General features: G+C 35.6%; 5 protein-coding genes across 8 annotated transcripts; 1 reads left to right on the forward strand and 4 right to left on the reverse strand.

Annotated features, from left to right (window-relative positions):
- Positions 1-3,346: 3,346 nt before the first annotated feature.
- LOC145213356 (B-cell CLL/lymphoma 7 protein family member B-like) lies at positions 3,347-5,053 on the reverse strand. 3 transcript variants are annotated; one of them, XM_080081597.1, is made up of 5 exons: positions 4,816-5,051; positions 4,648-4,751; positions 4,286-4,393; positions 4,047-4,220; positions 3,347-3,979 (listed from the first exon to the last, which is right to left on the reverse strand). In XM_080081597.1, the coding sequence occupies exons 1-5, from the start codon at positions 4,908-4,910 to the stop codon at positions 3,912-3,914; spliced, it is 549 nt and encodes a 182-aa protein (XP_079937723.1). In that variant the 5' UTR covers positions 4,911-5,051; the 3' UTR covers positions 3,347-3,911. The 3 variants fall into 3 exon arrangements, with proteins under 3 accessions (XP_079937723.1, XP_079937724.1, XP_079937725.1); XM_080081598.1 differs by having other exon boundaries at positions 4,286-4,390; positions 4,816-5,050; XM_080081599.1 differs by lacking the exon at positions 4,286-4,393 and having other exon boundaries at positions 4,816-5,053.
- Positions 5,054-7,841: 2,788 nt separating this feature from the next.
- LOC145213355 (beta-hexosaminidase subunit beta-like) lies at positions 7,842-12,770 on the reverse strand. The gene is made up of 14 exons (XM_080081596.1): positions 11,854-12,770; positions 11,656-11,792; positions 11,505-11,593; positions 11,385-11,447; positions 11,282-11,328; positions 11,104-11,214; positions 10,940-11,041; positions 10,596-10,761; positions 9,675-9,822; positions 9,451-9,610; positions 9,160-9,334; positions 8,629-8,719; positions 8,461-8,565; positions 7,842-8,396 (listed from the first exon to the last, which is right to left on the reverse strand). Exons 1-14 carry the CDS (start codon positions 12,031-12,033, stop codon positions 8,333-8,335), a joined length of 1,638 nt encoding a protein of 545 aa, XP_079937722.1. The 5' UTR covers positions 12,034-12,770; the 3' UTR covers positions 7,842-8,332.
- Positions 12,771-12,896: 126 nt separating this feature from the next.
- On the reverse strand, positions 12,897-16,991 carry LOC145213354 (beta-hexosaminidase subunit alpha-like). Its single transcript, XM_080081594.1, has 14 exons — positions 16,788-16,991; positions 16,591-16,727; positions 16,440-16,528; positions 16,313-16,375; positions 16,209-16,255; positions 16,040-16,150; positions 15,875-15,976; positions 15,516-15,681; positions 15,155-15,302; positions 14,926-15,085; positions 14,637-14,811; positions 14,412-14,502; positions 13,339-13,443; positions 12,897-13,274 (listed from the first exon to the last, which is right to left on the reverse strand). The coding sequence occupies exons 1-14, from the start codon at positions 16,965-16,967 to the stop codon at positions 13,211-13,213; spliced, it is 1,638 nt and encodes a 545-aa protein (XP_079937720.1). The 5' UTR covers positions 16,968-16,991; the 3' UTR covers positions 12,897-13,210.
- Positions 16,992-17,806: 815 nt separating this feature from the next.
- Positions 17,807-22,247, reverse strand: LOC145214073 (beta-hexosaminidase subunit alpha-like). Its single transcript, XM_080082519.1, has 14 exons — positions 22,039-22,247; positions 21,533-21,669; positions 21,241-21,329; positions 21,103-21,165; positions 20,989-21,035; positions 20,805-20,915; positions 20,346-20,447; positions 19,835-20,000; positions 19,627-19,774; positions 19,405-19,564; positions 19,019-19,193; positions 18,864-18,954; positions 18,376-18,480; positions 17,807-18,305 (listed from the first exon to the last, which is right to left on the reverse strand). The coding sequence occupies exons 1-14, from the start codon at positions 22,192-22,194 to the stop codon at positions 18,242-18,244; spliced, it is 1,614 nt and encodes a 537-aa protein (XP_079938645.1). The 5' UTR covers positions 22,195-22,247; the 3' UTR covers positions 17,807-18,241.
- Positions 22,248-22,586: 339 nt separating this feature from the next.
- On the forward strand, positions 22,587-24,985 carry LOC145214074 (lysophospholipase D GDPD1-like). 2 transcript variants are annotated; one of them, XM_080082520.1, is made up of 9 exons: positions 22,587-22,844; positions 22,909-22,951; positions 23,031-23,166; positions 23,250-23,420; positions 23,501-23,590; positions 23,654-23,787; positions 23,844-23,949; positions 24,021-24,195; positions 24,268-24,985. In XM_080082520.1, exons 1-8 carry the CDS (start codon positions 22,691-22,693, stop codon positions 24,177-24,179), a joined length of 993 nt encoding a protein of 330 aa, XP_079938646.1. In that variant the 5' UTR covers positions 22,587-22,690; the 3' UTR covers positions 24,180-24,195; positions 24,268-24,985. The 2 variants fall into 2 exon arrangements, with proteins under 2 accessions (XP_079938646.1, XP_079938648.1); XM_080082522.1 differs by having other exon boundaries at positions 24,021-24,181.
- The last annotated feature ends 63 nt before the right edge of the window (positions 24,986-25,048 follow it).

Consider the following 25,048-nt stretch of genomic DNA (forward strand, 5'->3'; position numbering starts at 1 on the left):
GGGTGGAAATTAATGACCTTCACCTTGTCAAGGTCTTGCTGTTAAGCAGATTGGCAAATAGAAGTGACCTATTTTAATGGTTTTGTTTTATTTTTAAGCATGGGGTGTATAGGGTGCGAGGTATTGAGTTTGTTTTGATAAAGGTCAGTAGATTCGTTTTTGTTTTAGGGGAAAAGCATGTAATTTAACTTGGCACGTACAAGCCTTTGACTTCGAACCGACATGTCATAAACGATCCACCTAATTTTGTGTTGAAAATGCCAACAAGTCAAGGATATAAAAAATTGACATTATATACGGCCCTGACAGCACATTAAAGGATTTATAATGATAATTTTATTTAATGCATGGTAAAAAAACACATAAATTCGAGTTTGACAAACAAACGTTTTCCAACCTTTAGTTTAAATTTCGCATCGCCAATTCGGTCAAACGTCTAGCCAAAGTAAATGTGGTGGTGTGTTGACAAAATATTTATGATGGTGGGCGAGTTTTACCGTAAAATTGTCAGTTGTTTTTTAACTACCTTATCTCCGACGCACAGGCGGGGGGCGAGAAATTTTCGTGACATGCTGTTAAAAATCAGTAGAGCGGCATCCTGCACAGTCAATTATTTATTTATTGTTTAGCTGCTTCCCGAACATTGTCACGATGACACCATGTGTGTCTAATTTCACGCAGAGAACCTGTCTTCCGCTTCGTTGCTGTTTCCCGAAATCTTTACACATAAACCTTGTACAGAAGATGGGCAGCGTCCTTGAGTGAACCGCACAAACATTCCCTTCCCCGCCCTGGGTATCGCCTCTATTTGCTCGAAGCATATGTGATTTCGATCTGTTCTATTTGTGGTGTCCGCACGCGCAAGCAATATATTATTTTCACCAGCACCTGCGTACAAACGTCCTTGAAACGAAAGGGCATCTGCAAATTTGCTGCCCTGTTTCCGTTTTTGTTTAGTCAAGCCAATTACACGTCATATATTATTTTATGTAACCTACACTAGTTGCCGAGAAAAACACCATGCGTAAGCCTCGGCAAAGCTCCAAAATTTATGAAAAAATTAACATTGCTCATTAGGTTTGTGATTCAAAAATATGTTGCCAACAAAATCAAACGGTTGGTTGTAATTTGTGTTGAATTCCAGCTAAAATACTTGTTTCATTTGCTGAACCACCGAATAAAAAGCGGTTAGGCCTAACCACTAACGGTTTAGTAACTTCGCTTAGTTTTATTTTAAGCACAAAACTAAAATAAATTTTAGGTCAGATAAAAAATGTACAGCCTAATGGGACCTTGTTAACTAATTTTCCCTTGCTTTTTCAATCCGTTACTGGGTAAGTTATAATTTCCTTCACACGTCCTGAGTGTATCAAGGCCGGATGGCATGATTGTGCCACATTTGCAGGGTTTTAACATTTAACGTGCATAAAAGTCAATCAATAATTCGCGCCTGGAGAATTAACCATTCAGTTAGAGACAAAGTGGAACATCAATGGCGGCATTTCAATCGACTGCTGACGAAATGCAATGTGTTTAAATGTAGATTGGGTAAATTCTTTTTGTGTGTTTAATCAATGTTGTAATTGGTTGTCTACTAAGCACTTAATCAGTTCGATTTTTTGATTATTGGAAATACAAAACACAAAGCGTATTTAATTTGCGCCAGTTAACAGTAACAAATTGATTTTGGTACCTATATTGTACGGTGCGAATATATTAACCGGCTGTGCGCCTTTTGGGAAACAGTATATCATTATCAGTTGGTTGTATTTCCAATTATCGACACCTTTAAGTAACATTTTCATGATGTCAAGAGAAAATATTTAAAGTTTGCTTTAAAGTCAGATTGACTAGTGGTTTACCCCACTGAAAATGTTGCTTATTTGGACAAGTCACACATACATTACAAATATGCATTATTAACAATATGTTTGCTAAATTGCCGACGTTTAGAATGTCATTGAAGGGCAATTTGTCTTGTCGGGCCTTAATCAGGGTTCATTGGTTTCCCATAGGACTTTGGTGGCGTTAGAAACTATTCCCTAAGACGCAATTGTTGACATTATCTCTACGACATCGATATTTCCGTCCCAGTGTTTTAAATAGTTTACACAAAGCTTAATTCTGTAAAACTGGAATGCTTTTGAAACCTTAATCTATCATAAACATTACGTAAGAATTTACAGCATTTGCAAACGGTAGATTGAAGGATAGTTTTAATTTTCTTCCAACTACAGTAGATTTGTGAAAAGTATTTTGTTAATTCAATTTCAGTTTTTTTTAATTCGTGTGCCAAAGGCGCTGCTTCACACATCACGCTGATAACGTCAGTTGTAATTTTGCTGTTGGTAATCTTTATTTAAAAGGAAAATGAGTTTGCGGTTCGATTGGCTACTTTTGTTTTACGAGATTGGTTTCAAACCAGTTACAGTATGGCTGCAGCGCGTTCAGCCATTATCCACCAGGTGTGCCCGCTACTTTTCGTTTTAACGTTGCGCGTAGCTGTTTACGGCTTGATGGTTGTTTTAGTCACTAAAAGTGCAATTGTGTCTCTATGTTGTTTGTCACCAAGCGAAATAAACCCAACTCAAGTTCACCAGACAAAATCTACTGCATACCTCTCGCGGTGTTTTTTATTTCAGACAGCGGCCATTTTTTACCCAATTAGCCTAATGAAAAATATCCATCTGAAGCCATCTGTCGGAGGTAAACTAAAATACGTTGCTTGTCATTGAGGCAATACAAACACCGGATTTAGAAACTGATTTGTTTGATCGATTACGAAATAAGATGCAATTAACTCCGTATAACTCATTTTTTCTGACAAATTATAGCAATATTGGACCATACGTGTGCTCAATAATAATTAGGAGCCACATATGCTACCGTATCCTCACCAAAAACGTGCTTTTTAAATGTAAAATATTGCTTTGCTAAGTTTGTCGACTATTTTGAGGTTCAGACTTTTTCTTGGTATTTCGTAATTCACATCTTAAAACTTTTAAAAACAGCCTTGATGTTTTCAGCGATAATTTACCTAAGTGGGTCCAATATTTTTTGACTAATTACTCACTTGACATTTTCACCACTTCCAATATCTACAGTATAAGCTAAACTGAACAAAGCTAAATCAAATGCAATCTTATATTGACAAGAAAGTAATTTCCAGAACTATATAATATTTTTTCAAAATACGCACAAACATATATTCACTTTCCTAGAGTTTTAATAATTTTTTTCCTCATGAGGAATTTCTTAAAGATTGGAATTCGGAAAACACTGCTTTTGGTTTGACCTTTGTGAAACGCATTGTATTAATCCTGGTGCATTTGGACTGCTATAAAAATACGGTTCCAACATTTTTATTCATAATGTTGTACAAATGAGCTACAAAAATATCCGATAACAACAGTTGAAAAACATGTTAATGTTAAGACCAGAACTTCAAAAAAAGCAGTATTACATTTTTAAGTAACGCATTTTAGTCTTGGCCTACCAGAACATAAAAGTATGATATTGAAATACAGTTTGGCAAGAACTGTGACCCATATGTTTTGAACATGCACTTTTCATCGTTCTTTAGTGTTAAGTGAGGTACTAAAATGTTACCCAGAAAAGTGGGTGAGGAGGTTGTTAGGTTTCATTGGTTCTCAACCCTGGTATAATGCTGTACAGTGTTTAACTGTTCAGGAAATGGATCAGGACAACAGTCCCCTGAGAAATGCAAAGTATTTGGAACCACCGTCCTGGGTTCGACACATTTTCTGTTGTTACTAGACATATTTTGTTCTTGCCACATCATAGAGTCCAGTATTTTTAAATGATTCACACACAAGGACAACAATCATCATTTAGTCAAAAGCAGTTGGATGAAAAGGTAAAGAAATAAAATAAATAAAACATTAACTCCATTACTCTGTCCGCAACCTTTTGATTGCTGGGTCAGTTGGTGTTGCAGACCTCTTCATTGAAAAATCATCTAAATGCATAAAAATATCAGTAAGATGCACAACAAACAACCAATATAACATGAGATTAGTACACACTTTCTTTTGTGACAGTAGTGGTGATGGTGGTTGGAAAGTCTGAACTATTGCTGTTTTGACAATACATAGAATCTCTGGATTTTTCATCTTGCCAAGTTGAGGTTGAATCCATAGAACTTTCATCCAAGTCTGCAGGACTTGGTGCCGATGATGGGGTGGATGCACTGGTGCGATCTATTTTATTAAATTGGTAAATACATCACATTCCAGTGTAAAGTATAGAAATATAAGTTTCATACTTGATGGATCAGATGAGTTCTCCAGTGACCCAGTTGTGTTTATGGGATTTGTTTTTATAGTAGAATCATTTTGTGTTTTGTCTGTATCTTTTCTCCATGTAATATCTGCTGTTACATCAGTTGTTGTTAAAAAGTATTTTTGCCATTGTTCAGGACCCAGTAATTAACAGCAAATTTAAAAGTTGCATCATTTTTGCAGAAAAATGGATTGTGGAAATATTATTTTTTCAAGTTAAGAAGGAAATTCTAATGGGAAATAATTTTTAACTACAAAACTGCTGCAAATCTAAACATGTTAAAACTGGTGTAATGATGTTAATAGCAGTTTTTGTTCATAACTGTGATGATTAACATAACAATACCTGATTGACTGGATTCCTTTACAACTGTTTCCTTAGTTTCCATAACAGGAACCCATTTGTAAATACGAAGAGAAGAATCGGCCAATGAAACCCATTTTTTCTCCCTGTTTAACAACTTGTTTAAAATAATTTATCTAAGGTAATGTAGGGAAATCAAAACTAACAAACCATTTTCTGACTTTTTCCAAAACTGTCATTGCCCGTTTGATATCATCCTTTGCCCTACTTCTTGTTTCAGCCCGAGACGAGCGACTTGAAGACATTTTTATATGTATTGCTTTTGCAAATAGTACTACTATTATAGTAGAATGAAGAATAGAATTACAGGATCAACAAACTTCTGTACATTTTTCTGAAACAGCCACAAACAAAAGGCTTTGCCGGCAGATGCTGTCGCGTGTCGCGCAACATGCGCAGGTCATGTCGCGCACGGTTGTCGCTAGACGTAACATGCGCATTGCGCAGGTCATGTCATTTGTTTTGGTAAATTATCACTAACATGAAACGAACTTAGCGTTCTCTGTACATAACACCAACTCGTTATTATGTTCACGTTTTTGTTTGGAACAGTACACTTAAGAGTGTTTTGGAAAGACATAAATTAGTGTTTCTCAACCTCCAATCGCGTCCCCAATAGGGTCGACATTCAGTTTTAAGAGGGTCGCGAAGGTTCATTACGACTTGACGTAAGAAAACATTCATGCCTTCGTTCAGCCGAGACTTATTTTACATTCTTATGACAAGAATTTTCAAAGAATCAATAAAGAAACAACGTTCTTACTTTTGGAGGAAATCCATCAACCTACGAAGAGAGATATAGCCAGGGTTGCCATCGACTTGAAACCAAAAATAAGGACAACCGAAAAATTAAATTTCATACGAAACAAAACAAACGTTTTTGAACAAATCTTTGCATTTATACGATCCGTGGCATATCATATGCAATATTTGGGCAGAAACAATCAGTTTCAGTCACTTTTTGTTCGTAGAAAATACTTCGTGCATCGCACAACAGCTCAGGTCTAGGTTTACTTTCATTTGTAGCAGGAATTTAACCGGTAATTGTTGAAAATAAGACAAAAGAAGGACTCAGGTCAAAAATAAGGACAAATCTTAGAAATAAGGACAATAAACTTTTCTAAGACAGAGCCTTTCAAAATAAGGACAAATCTTAGAAATAAGGACGGTATGGCAACCCTGGATATAGCCATTAAAACTGACGACGACATGGTTGAATTCAAAAGTTTTACTGCCACATGGGATACTGTAAATCCTGCTTACATAGATGAAGTGAGATATATTCTTACTTAGATTTAGCATAACAGGTTATCAAAAACCCTTCGAAATCAATATTTTCTTTAAATCCTTCTGTTGCGATGAAGACTTTTGAAACGCTTTTGATTCAGGACCGATTGAAGGAATAACTTTCGCTACAATCACCAAAGTGATTCCCAACTGGTGTTCCTTTCCTCATCAAAATCAGTCGACAAATTGTGTTCAACGATAGGTATATTTGTTGACTGATTCTGATAGCAGAAAAATCCACGTATAATCAGTGATCGTCGACGTATGATGTCTACTCTCTGCGAGAAAAATCCTGTAATAAAAACTAAGTTACAATCTTGTCTATTTTTTTTTATACTCGGTGACCTTGTTTCAATCCTTTAGGTTCCACTCGGTTGGACAAAGTTTCTTGCTCAAGGAAATACCGAAACGTAATTCAAGTTAAATCCAGACCTTGTTAACACAAGGCGGTTTCACTAACCACTCGGCCCTGCCTGATATCAAATTGTAAATTGGGATTGTATACGTGTATTAAAAATTGTCGAACGGTCAAAAGCATACAGGCGCCAAACACGGATCCATTTGGACCAAGGTGGGCCGTGAGTTCTATGCTTTTCAAAAAATATTCTGACCGATAAGAACCATGTAACGAACAGAATTAATTTTGTCACAAATGAGTTGTTAGAAGTTATATCACTTTTAAGACGTCGTTGGGCAACATTGGAATTCAAGCAGTGTAGGGTGGTGAAAAAGTACAGCAGTGTTTTGCGAAGAGCGGTACAGGCACTGCTAGCGCCTCCAAACCGGGTGTTACGCCAGCCACATAATAAACAAGTTTAGTATTTGAAAACTGAATTATGCGAATACAGTCCAACATTTGTTCTAAGTGGCTCCACCGGGGCCATAGAATAGATTATATGGTGACTCTGCCTCCACCGAAAGAACAACAACTGACTACAGTTTCAACCAAAAAGTACTACTACGTTAAATAGGCGACGCGCTGTAAACAAAATTACATTGAATGTAAGAATCACTTGAATAATGATTTGACTGTCCAAATGAGTGGATTACTAATTTAAGTTAATTTATGCTTTCCGTAGTAAAAATAGTTTTAACCACCCTTTCGAATCACGAATGTAAGACGATGAAAGTCGTATCAAGAGTAGCCTAGGCTATGGGCCACTCAGGCGTAATGTCTAATGTGGCACAGCATTCACATGGAAAAACTGAAACCATATTTTCTGTTTGTTTATGATGTCTTTAGAAACGTCTTCCAAGAGCTAAACTGTAACAGTTGTAGACTAAACACGTATTTACCTCGCAAGCTATGCGAACTTTAGTAAGTGCACAAGACTGAAGCGCCTTGGCAAATTTCCCAATTTACTTAAAATGATGTGCTGTCTACGAAAGTCCGTCTCACACCATGTTTACAATTCACATGTGAGTGTAAATATGTAGCCTGTAGTTAGCTTTAGCAGTGTTTCCAAACCTATGGGTCGCGACCCAAAGTTGGGTTGCTTGTTTCTGTGACAATAATAGGATTTACTATTTGATTACGTTTCGTAGCTTTATTTTTCCCCAAGGATTTATATCAGGGTTCTTCAGCGGGGGCGATCCACCGAAGGGATGTTGGTGACAGTTTTTAAATGTCGGGGCGATCTCAACATTACTGATTGTAAATATATAAACTTGTCAAAACGGTGAAACTCCGCTAACTTGATCCGACAAGCAGATTTTTTTCGTTTTGTGAAGGGGCACATTAGCTTAAACATGCTGGTCTTTGAATATATTGTGTTCACTGGCAATTATTTGTGCTTTGTCACAGAAAAACTTTGTTTAATCTATGTAACAAGCCTTCCCTTAAACTTGTTCCACTTTCACACTTCCCATAGGCCTAATAGCGCTTCCCAAACTGTGAAGTATTTGTATTTCATTTGGTAAATATAGTGTAATTTGATGTTGAATGTATAGGATTCTCCTCTATTGAGTAATGCCCCATTGTTTTCAACAAAAGAAGTGTTGTTTGCTCACAATCACAACGAAAACAGTAACGCATGTCTATGGGTCGCAGGAAACCACAAAACAAAAATTTTAGGAATTATTTGGGTCGCGTCAAAAAAGATTTGGAACCACTGAGTTATAGCATTGAGGCTCAATAACACAACTGATTACATCATATAGCAAACAGATGATGCAAAATTACAAACTGTGTGTCTTAAAATTGATAAAAAATCAGTAAGGACAATTACACATGACCGTTGTGCATATTAAGTATGTAAGAATATTACAAAGTGCTCCATCAAGTAAAACAATTTTCCCTTTAGGATAAAGGGTTATTGCAAGGTAAATGACAGTGAAAAGCAACGAAAATCAGTTGATATGAAAAATGTTAGGTTTCATGTTAAATGTTATTCCATTCATGAGTACAATACCCAGTATGAAGTGGTTCTGCAGGTATGCCCCTCCTAAACAACAATGTAGAGCATAAAATATATTGAGGAATTTTCTTACACATCCTTTGTAACTTACCGAACCATTCTGCAACGATGCTCATGAAGTCTAGGTGTAGCTTCCTCAACATCATTGACATCTTCAGCACTCCATAGACGCTCTGCTACTGCACTTGCTCTGGGCCTAAATATATAAGTTGTGTACAAAAATACAAACATTTCAAAACACAATAAATTTTAGACGAACCACAGCCTTGGAGTCACATTGGTACCATCCACATACTCTCCCCATAAACATGCTTCACCACCAATTAGTAACTGCTTTTGTGCATCAGTTCCTAAAATAAAACAGAAGTTTAGGATTTGTTTTTTCGAGAATGCTACACAGAAATATTTAAAAGTACATAACAATAGTGATTATATAATCAGACTGGTCCACTTGGGGGTTTAAGAGGTGAAAATGGACAATTCCTTTGTAAAGGTAGAACATTTTTATGAATAACTTACATTGCACCAAACAACAAAGCATGAAACTCCTAGCTCATATACTTTAGTCAGCACAGCCGTTTAAAAAAAATACATTTTGAGGGCCTGTAAACCGCTGGGTCATTCGGGGTCAAACTTCAGGAGGATCAAAAACTAAGATCTGTGTAAAGTCGAATAAATTTAAGGCACTCTTTCTTGACCAAACGAGTACAACAAACCAGCGTTAGAGAAAAAAATACATACTAAAACAATATGTGTCCCCTTCAGAAAAGGGGACCCATAAAAAACCCACCATTAAAATTGGATGGCTCGTATAAATAATATTTATGCCAGTCTTCTCCAGTGGAAATGCGACTGAGATACCATGGAGCAGCAAGTAAGACTCGATAACCTTTTGCTGTCACTTTGGCTAGCTCTTCATCTGGCTTGTTGTCTTTCCACACTTCAACCACTGTGTTATTTTTGATCTTTTTTAAACAAATAGATTGTATTTGACAAATAGAGTTATAAAACAAACTGTCACATGATAATCATCATAGCAATATATTTTTAAAATATGATAAGAAATGCAACTACAACATACCTTTACTCCGTTGTCTATCACTTCTTGCCAAACAATATAGCTGTATCCAACACTGGCAGATATGTCCAGAATTTGCTGGATGTAGACAGACTCCAGTGTTGCATAGTCACCTGTGATGTTCTGCGCTGCCATCCACTTTGTAATGTCTGGATTGGACTTCCTGCAAAATATTACATGCACATAAGCCAAAAACATCTCTTTGCAGACATTTGGTCAAAACTTACCAGCAATTAAAACTGACTTCATCACCACCAAGATGAATGTACTGATCATGAAATACACTTTTTACTTCCGTAAACAAACCCTCAATAAAAGTGTAAGTAGAATTCACAGTTGGGTCAATTGGACCAAAAGTGCCATCTGGTTTTCCATCTGTTTTGTGGTGTTGGAATTAAAACACAACTGTGGCTTGTACAAGTTTTATTTGACATTTTTTATCAATTAACTAGAATAGTGGTTTTCCTATATATTGTGAGTTTATATATACTACATCATATTTAACGATGTATCACATATACCATTTACTATATTTATAATGGATATATATTTGGCACCTACATTTCATTGGGTCCCTATTCCTGGCACTTTATAACATAATTGTTTCTGCAAGCAAAATCTAATTCGTCCCCACAGATATGCATATGCGATTTGGTAACAGTGGAAATAGGGTACAATCATTGTTAGATATTTACCAATTTACTATACACATCATTTGATCTACACATATGATTGTTTTTTCAAGCAAAAACCCATGGGTCCCCACACGCGTGTTTGTGTGGATTTATGGTAAACAAACATTCTGGTTATTTTTAGATTCTTAAGAAAAAACTTAACCAACTTTAGCCTTAACCCAACTTGAAAAGGTTTGTATTCTTTTTGCATCATTATAGTCATATAATTACAAAAAACAGTAAATAAGAACAGGAAAAATACTTTCAATTTAATCTCATGCTTTGACCTTGACTTCAGGGAAGGGGGCCCATAATAATAGGTTGGATTGGTGTTATTTTGGTTAATGTTTCATAGAAGTAGTTCATATTGAGTTTTCTTTTCAAAGTGCATCATGAACTGTGAACCTGGCTTATATTTTACTGAATGCAGCATTTACTGTCACATGATACCAAACGTTTGCACAATAAACCTACTGGAATAACATGGTGTCAGGAGACCGGCTTGACCTTTACCCCATGACCGGGAATGTCCTGGTGTGTCGAATTCAGGAACTACTCTGATTCCCCTCAACCGACCAAACTCTATTACTGCAGCAACATTTTCAGGGGTGTATATGTGAGTAGATGGATTGTATGCACCCTGCAAAGGAAACTGTTATTTATGACAATTCATTTTGTTAAACTGGGTTACAAAACTTCACCTGGACAGTGAGAATTTAAAACACATTGTTACATTTTAAACACAAATAGAAGTTTGGGTGAACACAAAATGTTTGATGTTGTTTTGAACCACAATCTTCTTCCACAAAATGCCATACCTTGTTACTTAAATCAGGGTATGTTCTGCTCACAAATGGAAAAGATTGATCATCAACTATGTGCCAATGAAACACATTAATCTTGTTGTAAGCCATTGCTTCCTTCCAATAATAAACGATAAAGACACTGACAGCATTTAAATATAAAATTACACACAATATACCAAATTCTGTAAAATAGCTTTCATTGGTAGATAGTGCCTAGAAGTATCCAGCAAAATACCACGGTGAGCATATCTTGGAAAATCCAAGATGCTTGTTTTATTCATGAGGACCTAGAGATTTGAAAGTTTATCAATAATTATTTTGCACAGAAATTAAAAAATGACTGAGGTACAATACCTGATTGGTATCAGTTTGCCACAACAGTTGCGAAAATGTTTCCAATCCTGTAAAGCAATACAAATAATGATTACAAAACACAATGCAAGTTTATCATGCATACCTCGTAGAACACCCCAAACAGATTGAGCAGTAAGTAGTGCACTATCACCAATCTCCAATGAGTCTAACAAAAGGAAGTGTGCAATGTTAAGAGCAACATATTTCTAAAAACAAGACTTACAGCTTTCATTCATATGAAGTGAGGGATATTCTTCACAGGCAGACATAAGATTTACAGTTAAAGTTGTCAGAGATGGTACTGCTCTAGGTCTGTTAAGGGCAGGAATTCCAAATAGAGAAAACAATCAAACAAACATGTAACTTGTCCTCACCTAAATCGAAGCTTTAACTGTGATGCAGTGTCGTATATCAGCATCTCATATCGTTTAAAAGCCTCTTCTGTCAAGTCGCACTTGTAGGATGTAGAAGCATATGTGAAGGCAAACTTTTGTACTGCCACTTCGTACACCTGGAGATTGTAAAATGATGACAATCATAGAAACAATAAATACAGTATAAATGAAACTGACCATAGGTGATAATGTTTGCATTTGTGGTTTAGGCCATACACTTCCAGGGCTTGTATCGCCAAGCAGTGGTATAAGACGCCCAAGTGCAGAATAATCATCATCAGAAATTTCACTAGGTTGTCTGTTGGCATTAACAGCTAATACCATGACAGCCAAAAAGAATAACACATGAAACCGCATTTTACACTACACTATTGATTTAACCTGAAAGCATCATTCACTGTAAAGCCACAAACCATGATATCCATAATATAGTTCAAGATTTAATAATGTTGTATGTGTCACAGCTAATGTAGAGACTGGGCATATATACTCAGCTTGGTCAAGCATACAATTTCCAAAAAAAACTTATAACAGTTTAATATCATATCTTTACATATACTTTTATCGAATTGATAAAAAGCGCAATTAAATTAGGCAAAGGTAAATTTCATGTCATGACACATTTCACATTCTCTAATCGATAGCTTCTCCTGTTGTTAAACCTCTAGATTTTCTGCTGAGGGTTTACTTGCATTGGTCTGTCATTTTATACCTTGCATAAAATTCCACTGTAAATAATGAAAAAACAAAAAAACAATTGGATACTTTGTTGCAGCATTGAGCTTTGCTCCTGGTCAAACACTCCAGCCATAGCCGCTCCAATAATATGAAGGTAAACTTGTTCCTGCTCAATGGTTTTCTCCCTAACTTTTCTAACTTTAAGATGTTGGGGTTTCCCAAGTTGTTTAGGGAAGTACTTGGTTCTGTCACGAGCACATGACACTAATGATTTATGGTTCTGTGTAATGTATGTAGCATCGACATGACAATTTCGAATCTTTTTGGATTGCAGCATACAATTCAAAGCACCACCCTACCAGTTGCATATATGCATGTGTTTTATAGCATTTGACAACATTGATTTCCGGCAGTTTTAAAATGTAAGGAACACCTCAGGAAATAGGCTATTCATGTAACCTAGCCTGCATAACAACGAAGCACAGACTATGCAGTTATTTTTTGTTTTGTAGGTTTTTAGATGCTGGATTTTGATAAGCCAGTCATGTTTTATTCTGTTTATTTGAAAAAAATATGCATTAGCCTGCAGCTAGCTATGACATTGAGGCTCAATAAAGCAACTGATTGCATCATATAGAAAACAGGTGATGCAAAATTACAAACTATGTGTTATAAAGTTGATAAACAATCAATAAAGATTATTACACATGACTATTGTGCATATCAAGCATGTAAGATTAATACAAAATTGCTCCATCAAGTAAAACAATTTTTCCCTTTAGGATAAGGGTTGCAACATAAATGACAGTGAAGAAACAACATAAATCAATTATTATGAAAAATGTTAAGTTTCATGTTAAATGTTTTTCCATTCATGGGTGCAATAACCAGGACGAAGTGGCTCTGCAGGTATGCCCCTCCTAAACAACAATGTAGAGCATAAAATATACTGCTGAATTTTCTTACAAATTCTTTGTAACTTACCGAATCATTCTGCAACGATGTTGATTAAGTCTAGGTGTAGCCTCTTCGACATCATTGACATCTTCAGCACTCCATAGGCGTTCTGCTACTGCACTTGCTCTGGGCCTAAATATATGGATTGTGTACAAAAATACAAACATTCAAAAAAAACTAGAAGAGTGGCTTAGCACATATTGCCCTTGCATATACACAATAACCTTTTTTAAAACATTAATATATTTCCCACACTCATTTTATATTGGGTCCCATATCATCCACTGTCTTTTATAACCATGGTTGGCTAGTGGGGTAAATGTTGGGGCAACAGGGTTGAACATAACAATCGACAACTTTAAATAGCACACCCCATAAGCTGTCCAAATTTCATCCAATTCCAACATTGTTTAAAAAATTCACCCTTTCTAGGGGGCTATTGGGGAGTAAATATTGGGGCTACAGGGTTAAACACAACAATTGTCACCTATAAATGACAAATTCTATAAGCTGTCATTTCTGACACCGTTTAAAAAACTCACCCATTTTAGGGGGTTAGTGGAGTAACTGATGGGGTTCAACACCCAAAAGTATATAAATAACCACAATGATCCAATCAACAATCATGTAAAATTTTATCCAAATCGAACAATGTTTAAAATTCTGACCACTAGAGGTGTTAGGTTATTAGCAACATTCGTTAACAATTCTACTGTCATGGGGCTGTTAATAACCCTCCGACTGGCAAGTGCAAAAACGTCCACCAAGTACTGCACAAACACGAGTACCATATGTTCAGTTGCCTTTATTATTCTATTACACTACAGAAATCTTTGGTTTGTGGTGTGCAGCAACATACAAAAACGTTTTACACTTTGGGGTCTAGCGAGTAAATACTGAGGTTATAGAGTCAACCGAAGCAGATGGCACATCTGCATAATTATATCTACCATCTGTTAAAATTTCATCCAAATCCACCATAGATTTCATGCCAAAAGTACATGGACAAACTTCAACGGAGAAACAAGAAGAAAAAAACTAAGTAAATTCAAGATGTGTCCCCTTCAGGGAAGGGGACCCATAATAAACTTTAAACAAACCACAGCCTTGGAGTCACATTGGTACCATCCACATACTCTCCCCACAAACATGCTTCACCACCCATTAGCAACTGCTTTTGTGCGTCAGTTCCTAAGATAAAAAAAGATGTTTAGGATTTGTGTTTTCAGGAATGCTATACAGAAATATTTTAAATTGTATATTGATGATCACACTGGTCCACAAGTTTGGTTGGAACACATTTAAAAAAATAAATAAAAACCCACCATTAAAATTAGATGGCTCGTATAAATAATATTTTTGCCAGTCTTCCCCAGTCGAAATATAATCCAGATACCATGGAGCAGCAAGTAAAGCTCTATAACCTTTTGCTGTCACTTTGGCTAGCTCTTCATCTGGCTTGTTGTTGATCCACACCTCAACCACTGTGTCATTTTTGACCTTTTTTGACAAATAGTTTTTTTTGGTAAATAGAGTCATGAAACAAACTGTCACATGAAAATCATCATAGCAACGAATTTTAAAACTGTGACAAAAAATGAACACATTGCAAACCTTCACTCCATTGTCTATCACTTCTTGCCAAACAATATAGCTGTATCCAACACTAGCCGATATATCCAGAATTTGCTGGATGTAGACAGACTCCAATGTTGCATAGTCACCTGTGATGTTCTGCAGTGCCATCCACTTTGTAATATCTGGATTGGACTTCCTGCAAAATGTTACATGGATGTGAACCGAACACAGCTCATCTTTTTGAAGATATGTGTACAAGACTTACCAGCAATTAAAACTGACTTCATCACCACCAAGATGAATGTACTGGTCATGAAATACACTTTTTACTTCAGTAAACAAACCCTCAACAAAAGTGTAAGTAGAATTTACAGTTGGGTCAATTGGGCCAAAAGTGCCATCTGGTTTTCCATCTGTTTTGCAGTGTTTGAATTAATACACTTAACCATGGCTTGCACAAGTTTTATTAGGTTGGATTTGCGTTACTTTGGATAATGTTTGTTTTAAGTAGTTTATATTGTGTCTTAATTTCTTTTCAATGTGCATGAACGGTGAACCTGGCTAATATTTTACCAAATGCAGCATTTACTGTCACATGATACCAAACGTTTGCACAATAAACCTACTGGAATAACATGGTGTCAGGAGACCAGATTGACCTTTACCCCATGACTGGGAATGTCCTGGTGTGTCAAATTCAGGAACTACTCTGATTCCCCTCAACCGACCAAACTCAATTATTTCAGCAACATTTTCAGGGGTGTATATGTGAGTAGATGGATTGTATGCACCCTGCAAAGGAAACTCTATTTATAACACTTGGGTTTTTGTTTTCTGCCATTTAGTTATCTTATTGTTGAACTAGTTCACAAAACCAAACCTGAACTGTCAGAATTAAAAACATACTGTTAGAAGCTTGGGTGACACAACACATAAAATGTTAATGCATTTTCAAACTACAATCTTATTCTTTAGAATGCCATACCTTGCCACTTAAATCTGGGTATGTTCTGCTAACAAATGGAAAAGATTGATCATCAACTATGTGCCAATGAAACACATTAATCTTGTTGTAAGCCATTGCTTCCTGCATAATATAAATAAAAAAGTTACCAATGGTATTTAAATACAAAAATTACACACAATATACCAAATTGTGCAAAATAGCTTCCATTGGTAGGTAGTGTCTAGATGAATCCAGCAAAATACCACGGTGAGCATATCTTGGAAAGTCCAAGATGCTTGTTTTATTCATTAGGACCTGTCAGAGATTTGAGAATTTAGCATCTTTCAATATTAAAAAATCTGATGGAGAATACCTGATTGGTATCAGTTTGCCACATCAGTTGTGAAAATGTTTCCAATCCTGCAAAGCAACATTAATGATGATTACAAAAAAACAATGCAAGTTTATCATGCATACCTCGTAGAACACCCCAAACAGATGGAGCAGTAAGTAGTGCACTATCACCAATCTCCAATGAGTCTGTTAAAAAGCAGTGTGCAATGTTATGAGCAACATATTTCAAAAATCTAAAAACAAGACTTACAGCTTTCATTCATATGAAGTGAGGGATATTCTTCACAGGCAGACATAAGATTTACAGTTAAAGTTGTCAGAGATGGTACTGCTCTAGGTCTGTTAAGGGCAGGAATTCCAAATAGAGAAAACAATCAAACAAACAAATAGGTTGTTCCTACCTAAATTGAAGCTTTAACTGTGATGCAGTGTTGTATATCAGCATCTCATATCGTTTAAAAGCCTCTTCTGTCAAGTCGCACTTGTGGGATGTAGAAGCATATGTGAAGACAAACTTTTGTACTGCAACTTCATACACCTGGAGATTAAAAAATGATGACATACATAGAAACAATAAAACAGTACAAATGAAGCTGACCATAGGTGATGATGTTTGCATTTGTGGTTTAGGCCATACACTTCCAGGGCTTGTATCTCCCAGAAGTGGTATTTCATTCCCAAGTGCAGAATAACTATCATCAGAAAATTGACCAGGTTGTCTGTTAGCATTAACAGCTAACACCATGACAGCCAAACAGAATAACACATGAAACTGCATTTTACACTATTGATTTAACCTGAAACAACATTTAGAGTAAAGCTCCAAATATGATGCCCATTATGTAGTTTAAGATTTTAATAATTTTACATGTGTAACAGCTTACAGTTTATACAAGCATACAATTTATACATAAACTTACAAAGGTTTAATGTCACATCTTTACAAATACTTTGACCAAGTTATTAAAAAACGCATATACATTAGGTATATTTTAGTATCCGTAGGTTTGCGTTTCATATTCTTTAATCCATAGTTTCTTCTGTATCTCCTGCTTAACTTCTGGATTTTCTGCTCTGGCTTTACTTGATGCACACGGTCTGTCATTTTATAGCTTGCATAAAATTCCACTGTAAATAAAAAAAGCGATAGGATACTTTATTGCAGCAGTTAGTTGTGCTCGTGGTCAAACACTCCAACCGTAGCTGCGCCAATAATATGAAGATAAACTTGTTCCTGCTCAAAGTTTTTCTCCCTAACTTTTGTTCTGTGACTTTACGTTGTTGGGGTTTCCCCCTAAGTACTGTCTTATCAAAGAATACGGATGAGTATACTACGGTCAGTCGGTCATATTAATGGTTTATGGTTTTGTGTAATTTACGTAGCATCTGCATGACAATTTCGATAGTTTTTGGATTGCAGCATACAATTCAAAGCATCACCCCACCAGTTGCATATATGCATGCGTTTTATAGCATTTCATAACATTGATTTCCGGCAGCTTTAAAATGTAAGGAAACACGTTACGAAGTGGGCTATTAATGTAGTCTAGCCCTAGCCTACCTAACAACAGAGAACAGCATATGCGGTTAATTTGACGCTAGACTTTGGAAAGTCGGTAATGTTTTATTCTGTTTATTTGTGAAAGCAACTTTTCAGCCTTCTGGATTGCTTATAAATTTAAGAAAAAGCAATAACTAGCTTGTTTTGAACTGCGAAAATCACGAACATACAACTTATGGACAAAATTTGAAAGTCTGCAGAAAAACTTTAAAGTTCATGTCAGAAGAAATAACAGAACTGTACATTGAACGTGTAGGACTTGATTGCGTAACTGGAAAAGTTGCTTTGCATATTCAACAATCAATAATGACAAAATCAAAAAGTAATAATGAAGGAAATCAAAAAGCAATGCATGATTTTCAATAAGATACGCTGACTGCAGTTTAAACACAGTGAGCAATTACATTAGCTAGAATGTCAAAAGAATCATACAGAATGTATTGGTATATATGATGCAATGAAGGCTCTTGACTTTGTCCTGTCGAACTAGACTAATAGTTTTTCCATTCATGAGGACAAAATCCGATGTATAGTGGCTGCGCCGGTATTCCACGTCTAAATAGTAACATAGTATGTATTAAGGATAAATTTCCGAAGTCGCACAGGCAAGTTTATTTATTTTTACCGGATCATTCTACATCGTTGCTGATCCAGCCTTGGATAAGCAGCATCGACATCATTGACCGATTCAGCACTCCAAAGGCGCTCGGCTACAGCACTTGCTCTCGGCCTATGTGTATAATGTGGTTGAACCGACATACAGGCAATTGACACAGTAATGTAAAACCAAATACAAAAATCAAAATGGTTGAAAACTGAAATAGGAAACGAAACTTTTTAAAAGTCCTTTTAATAACTTTAACGAAGGACTTATACTAAACTACAAGTTCAATTCTTTTTGTCAACCAATTCAAAAAGTGTTTTTGAGTTCAAAACAGTCTCAGTTACATTTCTCTGCCTTTTAAACAAAATATTTTTTCATAACGCCGAATATAGAAACGTTAATCCAAAGGGTCTTTAATTACAGCGAGTTTAATTAATTACGATGATATGTATTTTTGTAACACTACTTTTTCAGTGGCGTTTAAAATCCACATAAATGCAAATACTAACCACAAGCGCGGTGAAAGATTGGTAGCATCTACATATTCACCCCAAATGCAAGCTTCTCCACCCATCACAAGTGCCTTCTGTTCAGCAGTGCCTAAATTCATTTCACAGATATTTTAACCATGAACAAATGAAACATTTCAAGTTTTGTAGTTTACCGTTAAAGTTGGACGGATCGTATTGGTAATATTTATGCCAATCTTGTCCGTACGATATAATGTTGAGATACCAGGGAGCGGACACAATTGCTCTCAAACCCATTGCAGTTACTTTCGCTACCTCCTGATCTGGATGGTTGTTTTTCCAAACTTCGACAACGGTGTCGCTTTGGACCTATGTCGACAAAACGAACAAAAAATAGTCGTAGGTCAAAATAAATCCTTTAAAATACGATTTTCAGATAAAGTAAGGTAAACTGAAGAAGTAGTAATACATACGACCTGTCATTCCAAAGTTTGTTTTTAAATACATTGAGCACATAAATAATGCAGTATTAATATAAAACAGATTGTTGATCTTTCAGTGAAATTAAAACTGCCGGTACCTTTACACCATTGTCGATCACTTCCTGCCAAACTATGTAACTGTATCCAATGGTTTCGGATATGTCAATCACGTTTTGAATGTAAACTTGTTCTAGTTTGCTGTAGTCTCCAGTGATGTTCTTATCGGACATCCATTTGGTAATGTTTGGGTTTGATTGCCTGTGTGCAAAAAAATGTCCCAAACACTTTCAACACTGATAAGTACAAGTTAAAGTACGAACCAGCAGTTAAACTGGACTTCGTCACCACCCAGATGAATGTAGTTGTCGTGAAACACTTGCTTCACGTCTCCAAATAGGTTTTTTACAAAGGTGTAGGTTGAGTTCAATGTAGGGTTAATTGGACCAAAAGTTCCATCTGGTTTGCCGTCTAACAACATCGACACCATTGAATAGCCACCTACGCCTCTTTGTTACGTTTAGTACATACTTGAGTAGCAAGGAGTAAGGAGTCCTGGCTGTCCCTTGCCCCATGAAGTCGAATGGCCCGGAGAATCGAACTCGGGGATTACCCTGATACCACGCAAACGCGCAAATTCGATCACTGCTGCAATGTCTTCGCGCGTGTAAATATGTGTACGGTCGTCGTAAGCTCCCTGGTAATACAATGTTGATTTGATCGAGTGCTGACTTTAACAAGCCTGTTTATATTAAGTCGCAGTGCAACAACAACCACTGCTGAAAATGGCAACTGGCTGATTAATTTTTGTTTGTTTACACAGAATTGGTAAACTATACATGGTGACGCCCATTTAGTTTCCTGTTTGGTGACAACAATTTAACTAGCCTCTAATGATTTTATTTTCCTGTTAGTCATTTACAATGTTGTGACAGAGTGCATTATATTTTACTGATATATTTAAAGATGGATAAATCGTTAGCATTACTTTCCAATCCAAAGGCCCATTATAGAAATTATCGACAAATATGTTTGCCCTTACCTTTATACTGAGATCAGGATAGACATCACTAACATAGGGAAAAGACTGGTCATCAACAATGTGCCAGTGCAACACATTAAATTTGTTATAAGACATGGCATCCTAAATAAAAAAGAAACACTGGTGTTTACCACACGGCCATTTACCAAATAATGTTTTTTTAAACATTTTTATTTGTACTTACAAATACGAAACTAATCCATTACATAGGTGTTGCCAAATACATCAAAAAACCTCAGAACTGTACCACATACATTACACTTTTTTCACTCATTTAATTAAGACAGCTTGTGGTAGGGTTTATAGTATATTTTTTAGAATTGTTAAATTTAGTCTTTTTTTCTAAAAAATAGAAAATGCTAGCTATACATGCAGCTGCATGAAACACCAATTTTGTTACCAAAACTTTGAAAATCATGTTTCTATAATTTACATGTTTAGTAATATTTTACAACCTACCAAGGTTTGCAAAATAGCATTCAATGGAAGATAATGCCTTGCAGTGTCAATCATAACTCCACGAAAGGCATATCTTGGGTAGTCAATTATGTTGGTTTTGTTAACCACAACCTATAAACATTACATATCCAATTAAAACAATGTTTAACATCACTTACAAAAAATATAATTTGCATTTTTGTACCTGATTAGAATCTGAGGCCCACAACAATTGGGAAAAAGTCTCAAGACCTGAAAACCCAAACTATTACAAAGAATTCAAGACTTTACTGGCACATAAGGATCAACAACAACATACCTCTGAGTATTCCCCACACAGTGTCAGAAGTCAAACTAGCTTTATCTGCCACATCCAAAGCATCTAAGAGATAAAATCAAATGAAAAACATAAGTCAAGAACCTCAATTTTATGATTATTCGAGTGAAAACTACTTACAACTTTCTTTCATGTGGTCACTAGGATAGTCTTCACATGGTGACATCAGATCAACTTCCAAAGTTTTGATTGATGCTACATCTCTGGGACTGTAAAAAATATGGTAAAATTAAAATACAATTCAAATGCCACGAACTGCAAATTGGCAAGAGAAAAAATTGTAACATAATGACAGTAACGGCCATAACCAAATGTTTGCCAAACAATTATCTTTAGCCAAAAAAATCTCTGCTCAGTGAAAAAGTCATTTTTGACCAATGTTTTGCAAACTAAAAATAGTACAGAAACTTACAAGTATTTAAGTTTAATGGTGGCAACATTGTTGTAAATTAATGTTTCATATCGTTTAAAAGCTTCTGTGAGAAGGTCACATTTGTGGGATGTTGAAGAGTAGACAAACTGAAAAGCCTCTGCAACCACAGCATATGTCTGCATATGCAATAAACATGTTATACATTAACTAAAACACACCAATATTTACTGTATTTGTGTAGCTATTAACACTGTTTCTCTTTTAAAAATTTAAAATGCACGTCATTGTGGTAGCCCAATGATTTAGCAAATGTTGCAGTAAACATTACTATAACAATTACCAAAAAATTTTTACCTTGTCATACATTCAAAATGTGTAAAAGTTTATTTAATAGTGCTATGTTTTTAAAAACATTAAATGATAAACTACAACATTTACTTCAATCAGTATTGCATATTGACAACAACAAAATTTGAGAAAAATTTTAACATAGGACATTTAACAGCAAACAAGGAAATGTAATAAAAATGTATCATGCTTCACACCTGAGTTGTTGATGAATAATGTTGTGGTTGGGGCCAAACTGAACCAGGGCTTCCCAATTCCCTCACATTGATTTCAACTTTTTCTCCTTTAATTTGTGAGTTTGCATTGGCACCAACACAAAAAAGAAACAAACTGAATAAAGCAACAGATTTCATCTTGTAATTTTACTAAAAGTCTTTCCTGGAAAAATATAAACCTGATTAAACAAGTTATCGTTTATTATACCATTAAGATTGTAAGAAAAAAGTAAACCATTTCTTTAACTTGCAATTGCGCATCTGCAGTCCGAACATCTGCTAGGACCCAAGAAATAAAGTTAATCACATGACAAAATGACGTCAACCAAATCATCACAAGTGTAGTGTATTCAAATACGCATACTATCGGCAACATCATACCATCGGCAAGTTGTTAAAAATTATTGAATAGCAAACACTTTTGTATAATTTTTTGGAAAAGATCAGTTTAACAAACTGTATCATCATATTTATCAGTAATGTTGACAAATAACAATAGCAGTCATGCTTCAGTTGTTTCAAACATGTTTGTAACAAATTGATACATGACTCAGCATTATTGGTAGCAAATCGTTCTGCAAGTCGCAAATCTTCTGCTTTAGCGTGTAGAACTGTAGATTTTACCAGCTTAAACATGAGCTTGAGTGCCGGAGCGACGGCTGGCTACGCAATCCTTGGCAGTTTCGGTGCTTACGCATTAACTTCCATCGTACTTCTCAATTTTCCGACTATTCTTCACAGGAAAAAGAAGCGCAATTTTTACTGTTCCCATATTAGTCACCGCGGGGGTAAGATTAATCTAAACAAGTGTATGCACACGTTGTTCAAATTATTGTATGTTACACACTTTAGGTGCAGCAGAGCGACTTGAAAACACAATGTCAGCCTTCAAAAAGTAAATATACTGACAGAAGATGTCAATGTTTACAACTCATATGTTTGGCTTAACTTTTTTAGTTAAAAACTATTTACAGTGCTGTTGAATCTGGATGTCAGATGATAGAACTGGACGTACACCTAACTAAGGATAAAGTTGTTGTTGTTTCTCATGATGAAAACCTAAAACGATGTTGCGATATGGATGAGAAAATATCAGACCTAAATTTTAAGGTTTTGTACATTATGAATGCTTTGTTTCTCTCTCCATTTTTGTAAGTATTATGATTAAGTGTCCCATCAAATGTTTGTTTTAGGAATTGCCAAAGTTAAAAGATACTTTGCAAGCAGTTTTTTACAACAATCAAACTTGTCATAACTTTGGTGAAAAGCAACACATTCCCAGTTTAGAGGAAGTTTTTGAACAATTTCCAGAAACTCCAATTAACGTTGATGTCAAGGATGATGACAATGTTCTTATAGCTGAGGTGTTTTGTGCAAAACTGATATGTTTATTTTTACCACACAAGAAGTTGTGTAGAAATAACAATTAAATTTTTATTTTTAGACTGACAAGCTGATCAAAAAGTACAAAAGGGAAAATCTCACTGTTTGGTGTAATTTTCGTGATGTTGTTGTAGATAAGCTACAAAAATTTGTATGTACAAACAATAACATTTGGATCTTTATCCCTAAACACCTTCAATAATTTTGTTCCCAGAATCCAGAAGTTCCGGTTGCCTTTTCAATGAAGCGAGTTGCATTGCTGTATGTTTGGTTTTACACTGGATTGTTACCATTTATTCCACTCAAAGAGTCATTCTTGGAAATTCCACATCCCAACTGCCTAAATCGGTAGTTGCATTCTTTGTTCCAATAAATGTTCACTGATCTCAAACTTAAACTTTTAGAATAAACTTTGCTCTTACCGCCAATCAAAAGCGACTGGTTTCAATTGGTTCATATTTCGCACGCAGTCGGATTTTGATCAATCATTTGAAAGCTCGTGGAATACCGGTAAAGATATTGCATAACTGCAGCACATTTGGTATCATTGATTAATACTGCAGCCATCACTGTAATTGCAGACTTACTTTTGGGTTTTAAATGAAGAAGAAGATTTTAAAGCAGCTTTTGAACTTGGTGCAGAAGGTGTTATGACTGATTGTCCCACAAAGTTGTCAGCATGGTTGGATGAAAATCCACAGTACTGGATTGGAAGAAGAAATGAAAATGAAATTGATTGATGGTTTGTGTTTAAATGTAAAAATGAATGTTCATGAAATGCCACTGCATCTATATGTGTATCTGAAGTAATTTAAGCCTTTTTTTCAGGAATTTGTCAAAGCAACGCCAATGTACTAAAGATTTCAAATCATGAAGTGTTTACATGTTAAATTTTTAGCTTACTTTAAAGCCTTTTGCGTGGTTCAAAACATGTGGTCTTGTCTGTTTTTATATTTTTTTATATGTACAGCTCTTTTCTTGTAGTTTAAGCTTTGCTGTTTATTGCAAAAGCAATCAAGACCGAAAGGAAACCATCACTGATTTACCCCACAGTTTACAACATTTTAAAATTACCTCACTAACTATTTTTGTCAGGAAACCATCACTAATTTACCCCCCTGATCACAACATTTACAACTACCTCACTAACTATAACATCATTTTTAAATACTCCCCTTTGTTTTGGTCACATACTTCTTGACACAACATACATAGTATCACGTTATGGTAATGGGGCACAATACCATTTATTTGCTGCCTAAACTGTTTGTAAGTTCCAATTGTAACAATTGATGTTGTGCACAATACCACAAGCTGTTCTTTTTTATAAATTGTAATAATATTGTTATTAATGACTGATTGCTAAAAAAATCTGTTTTACGTTTGATATGTTGATTTGGTATGCTGTATATATTGCACATAGATTTTTTGGCTTTATGAGTTTGTAACATGCCAAAGAGATAAATCGTGCAAGTTTCTTTGTCTCATATTTTTTTGCCCTGACGTGCTGTGTTACATTACAGTTAAAGATGCTGGATCACTCATATCACAGGAGTCTATCTAACGTAAAGTGTAGAGCTACTAACACAGAAACTCACAACGCGCCGTA

This window comes from Phallusia mammillata, chromosome 2 (assembly GCF_965637545.1).
Source record: "Phallusia mammillata chromosome 2, kaPhaMamm4.hap1.1, whole genome shotgun sequence".
NCBI lineage: Eukaryota > Metazoa > Chordata > Ascidiacea > Phlebobranchia > Ascidiidae > Phallusia > Phallusia mammillata.

Coding starts and splice junctions, on each gene's coding strand:
- LOC145213356 (XM_080081597.1), bottom strand. CDS start 4,910: ATGTCTTCAAGTCGCTCGTCTCGGGCTGAAACAAGAAGTAGGGCAAAG. Junction 4,394..4,647: donor AAAGGAATCCAGTCAATCAG/GTATTGTTATGT, acceptor CTGATGTAACAG/CAGATATTACATGGAGAAAA. Junction 3,980..4,046: donor CACTACTGTCACAAAAGAAA/GTGTGTACTAAT, acceptor TTATGCATTTAG/ATGATTTTTCAATGAAGAGG.
- LOC145213355 (XM_080081596.1), bottom strand. CDS start 12,033: ATGCGGTTTCATGTGTTATTCTTTTTGGCTGTCATGGTATTAGCTGTT. Junction 11,594..11,655: donor CAGTTAAAGCTTCGATTTAG/GTGAGGACAAGT, acceptor TGCCCTTAACAG/ACCTAGAGCAGTACCATCTC. Junction 11,329..11,384: donor TGTTTGGGGTGTTCTACGAG/GTATGCATGATA, acceptor ATTGCTTTACAG/GATTGGAAACATTTTCGCAA.
- LOC145213354 (XM_080081594.1), bottom strand. CDS start 16,967: ATGCAGTTTCATGTGTTATTCTGTTTGGCTGTCATGGTGTTAGCTGTT. Junction 15,977..16,039: donor AAGCTATTTTGCACAATTTG/GTATATTGTGTG, acceptor TATATTATGCAG/GAAGCAATGGCTTACAACAA. Junction 15,303..15,515: donor CCTGACACCATGTTATTCCA/GTAGGTTTATTG, acceptor ACTGCAAAACAG/ATGGAAAACCAGATGGCACT.
- LOC145214073 (XM_080082519.1), bottom strand. CDS start 22,194: ATGAAATCTGTTGCTTTATTCAGTTTGTTTCTTTTTTGTGTTGGTGCC. Junction 21,330..21,532: donor ACCATTAAACTTAAATACTT/GTAAGTTTCTGT, acceptor TATTTTTTACAG/TCCCAGAGATGTAGCATCAA. Junction 18,306..18,375: donor CAACGATGTAGAATGATCCG/GTAAAAATAAAT, acceptor GTTACTATTTAG/ACGTGGAATACCGGCGCAGC.
- LOC145214074 (XM_080082520.1), top strand. CDS start 22,691: ATGAGCTTGAGTGCCGGAGCGACGGCTGGCTACGCAATCCTTGGCAGT. Junction 23,421..23,500: donor ACAATGTTCTTATAGCTGAG/GTGTTTTGTGCA, acceptor TTTTATTTTTAG/ACTGACAAGCTGATCAAAAA. Junction 23,591..23,653: donor TAGATAAGCTACAAAAATTT/GTATGTACAAAC, acceptor TTTTGTTCCCAG/AATCCAGAAGTTCCGGTTGC.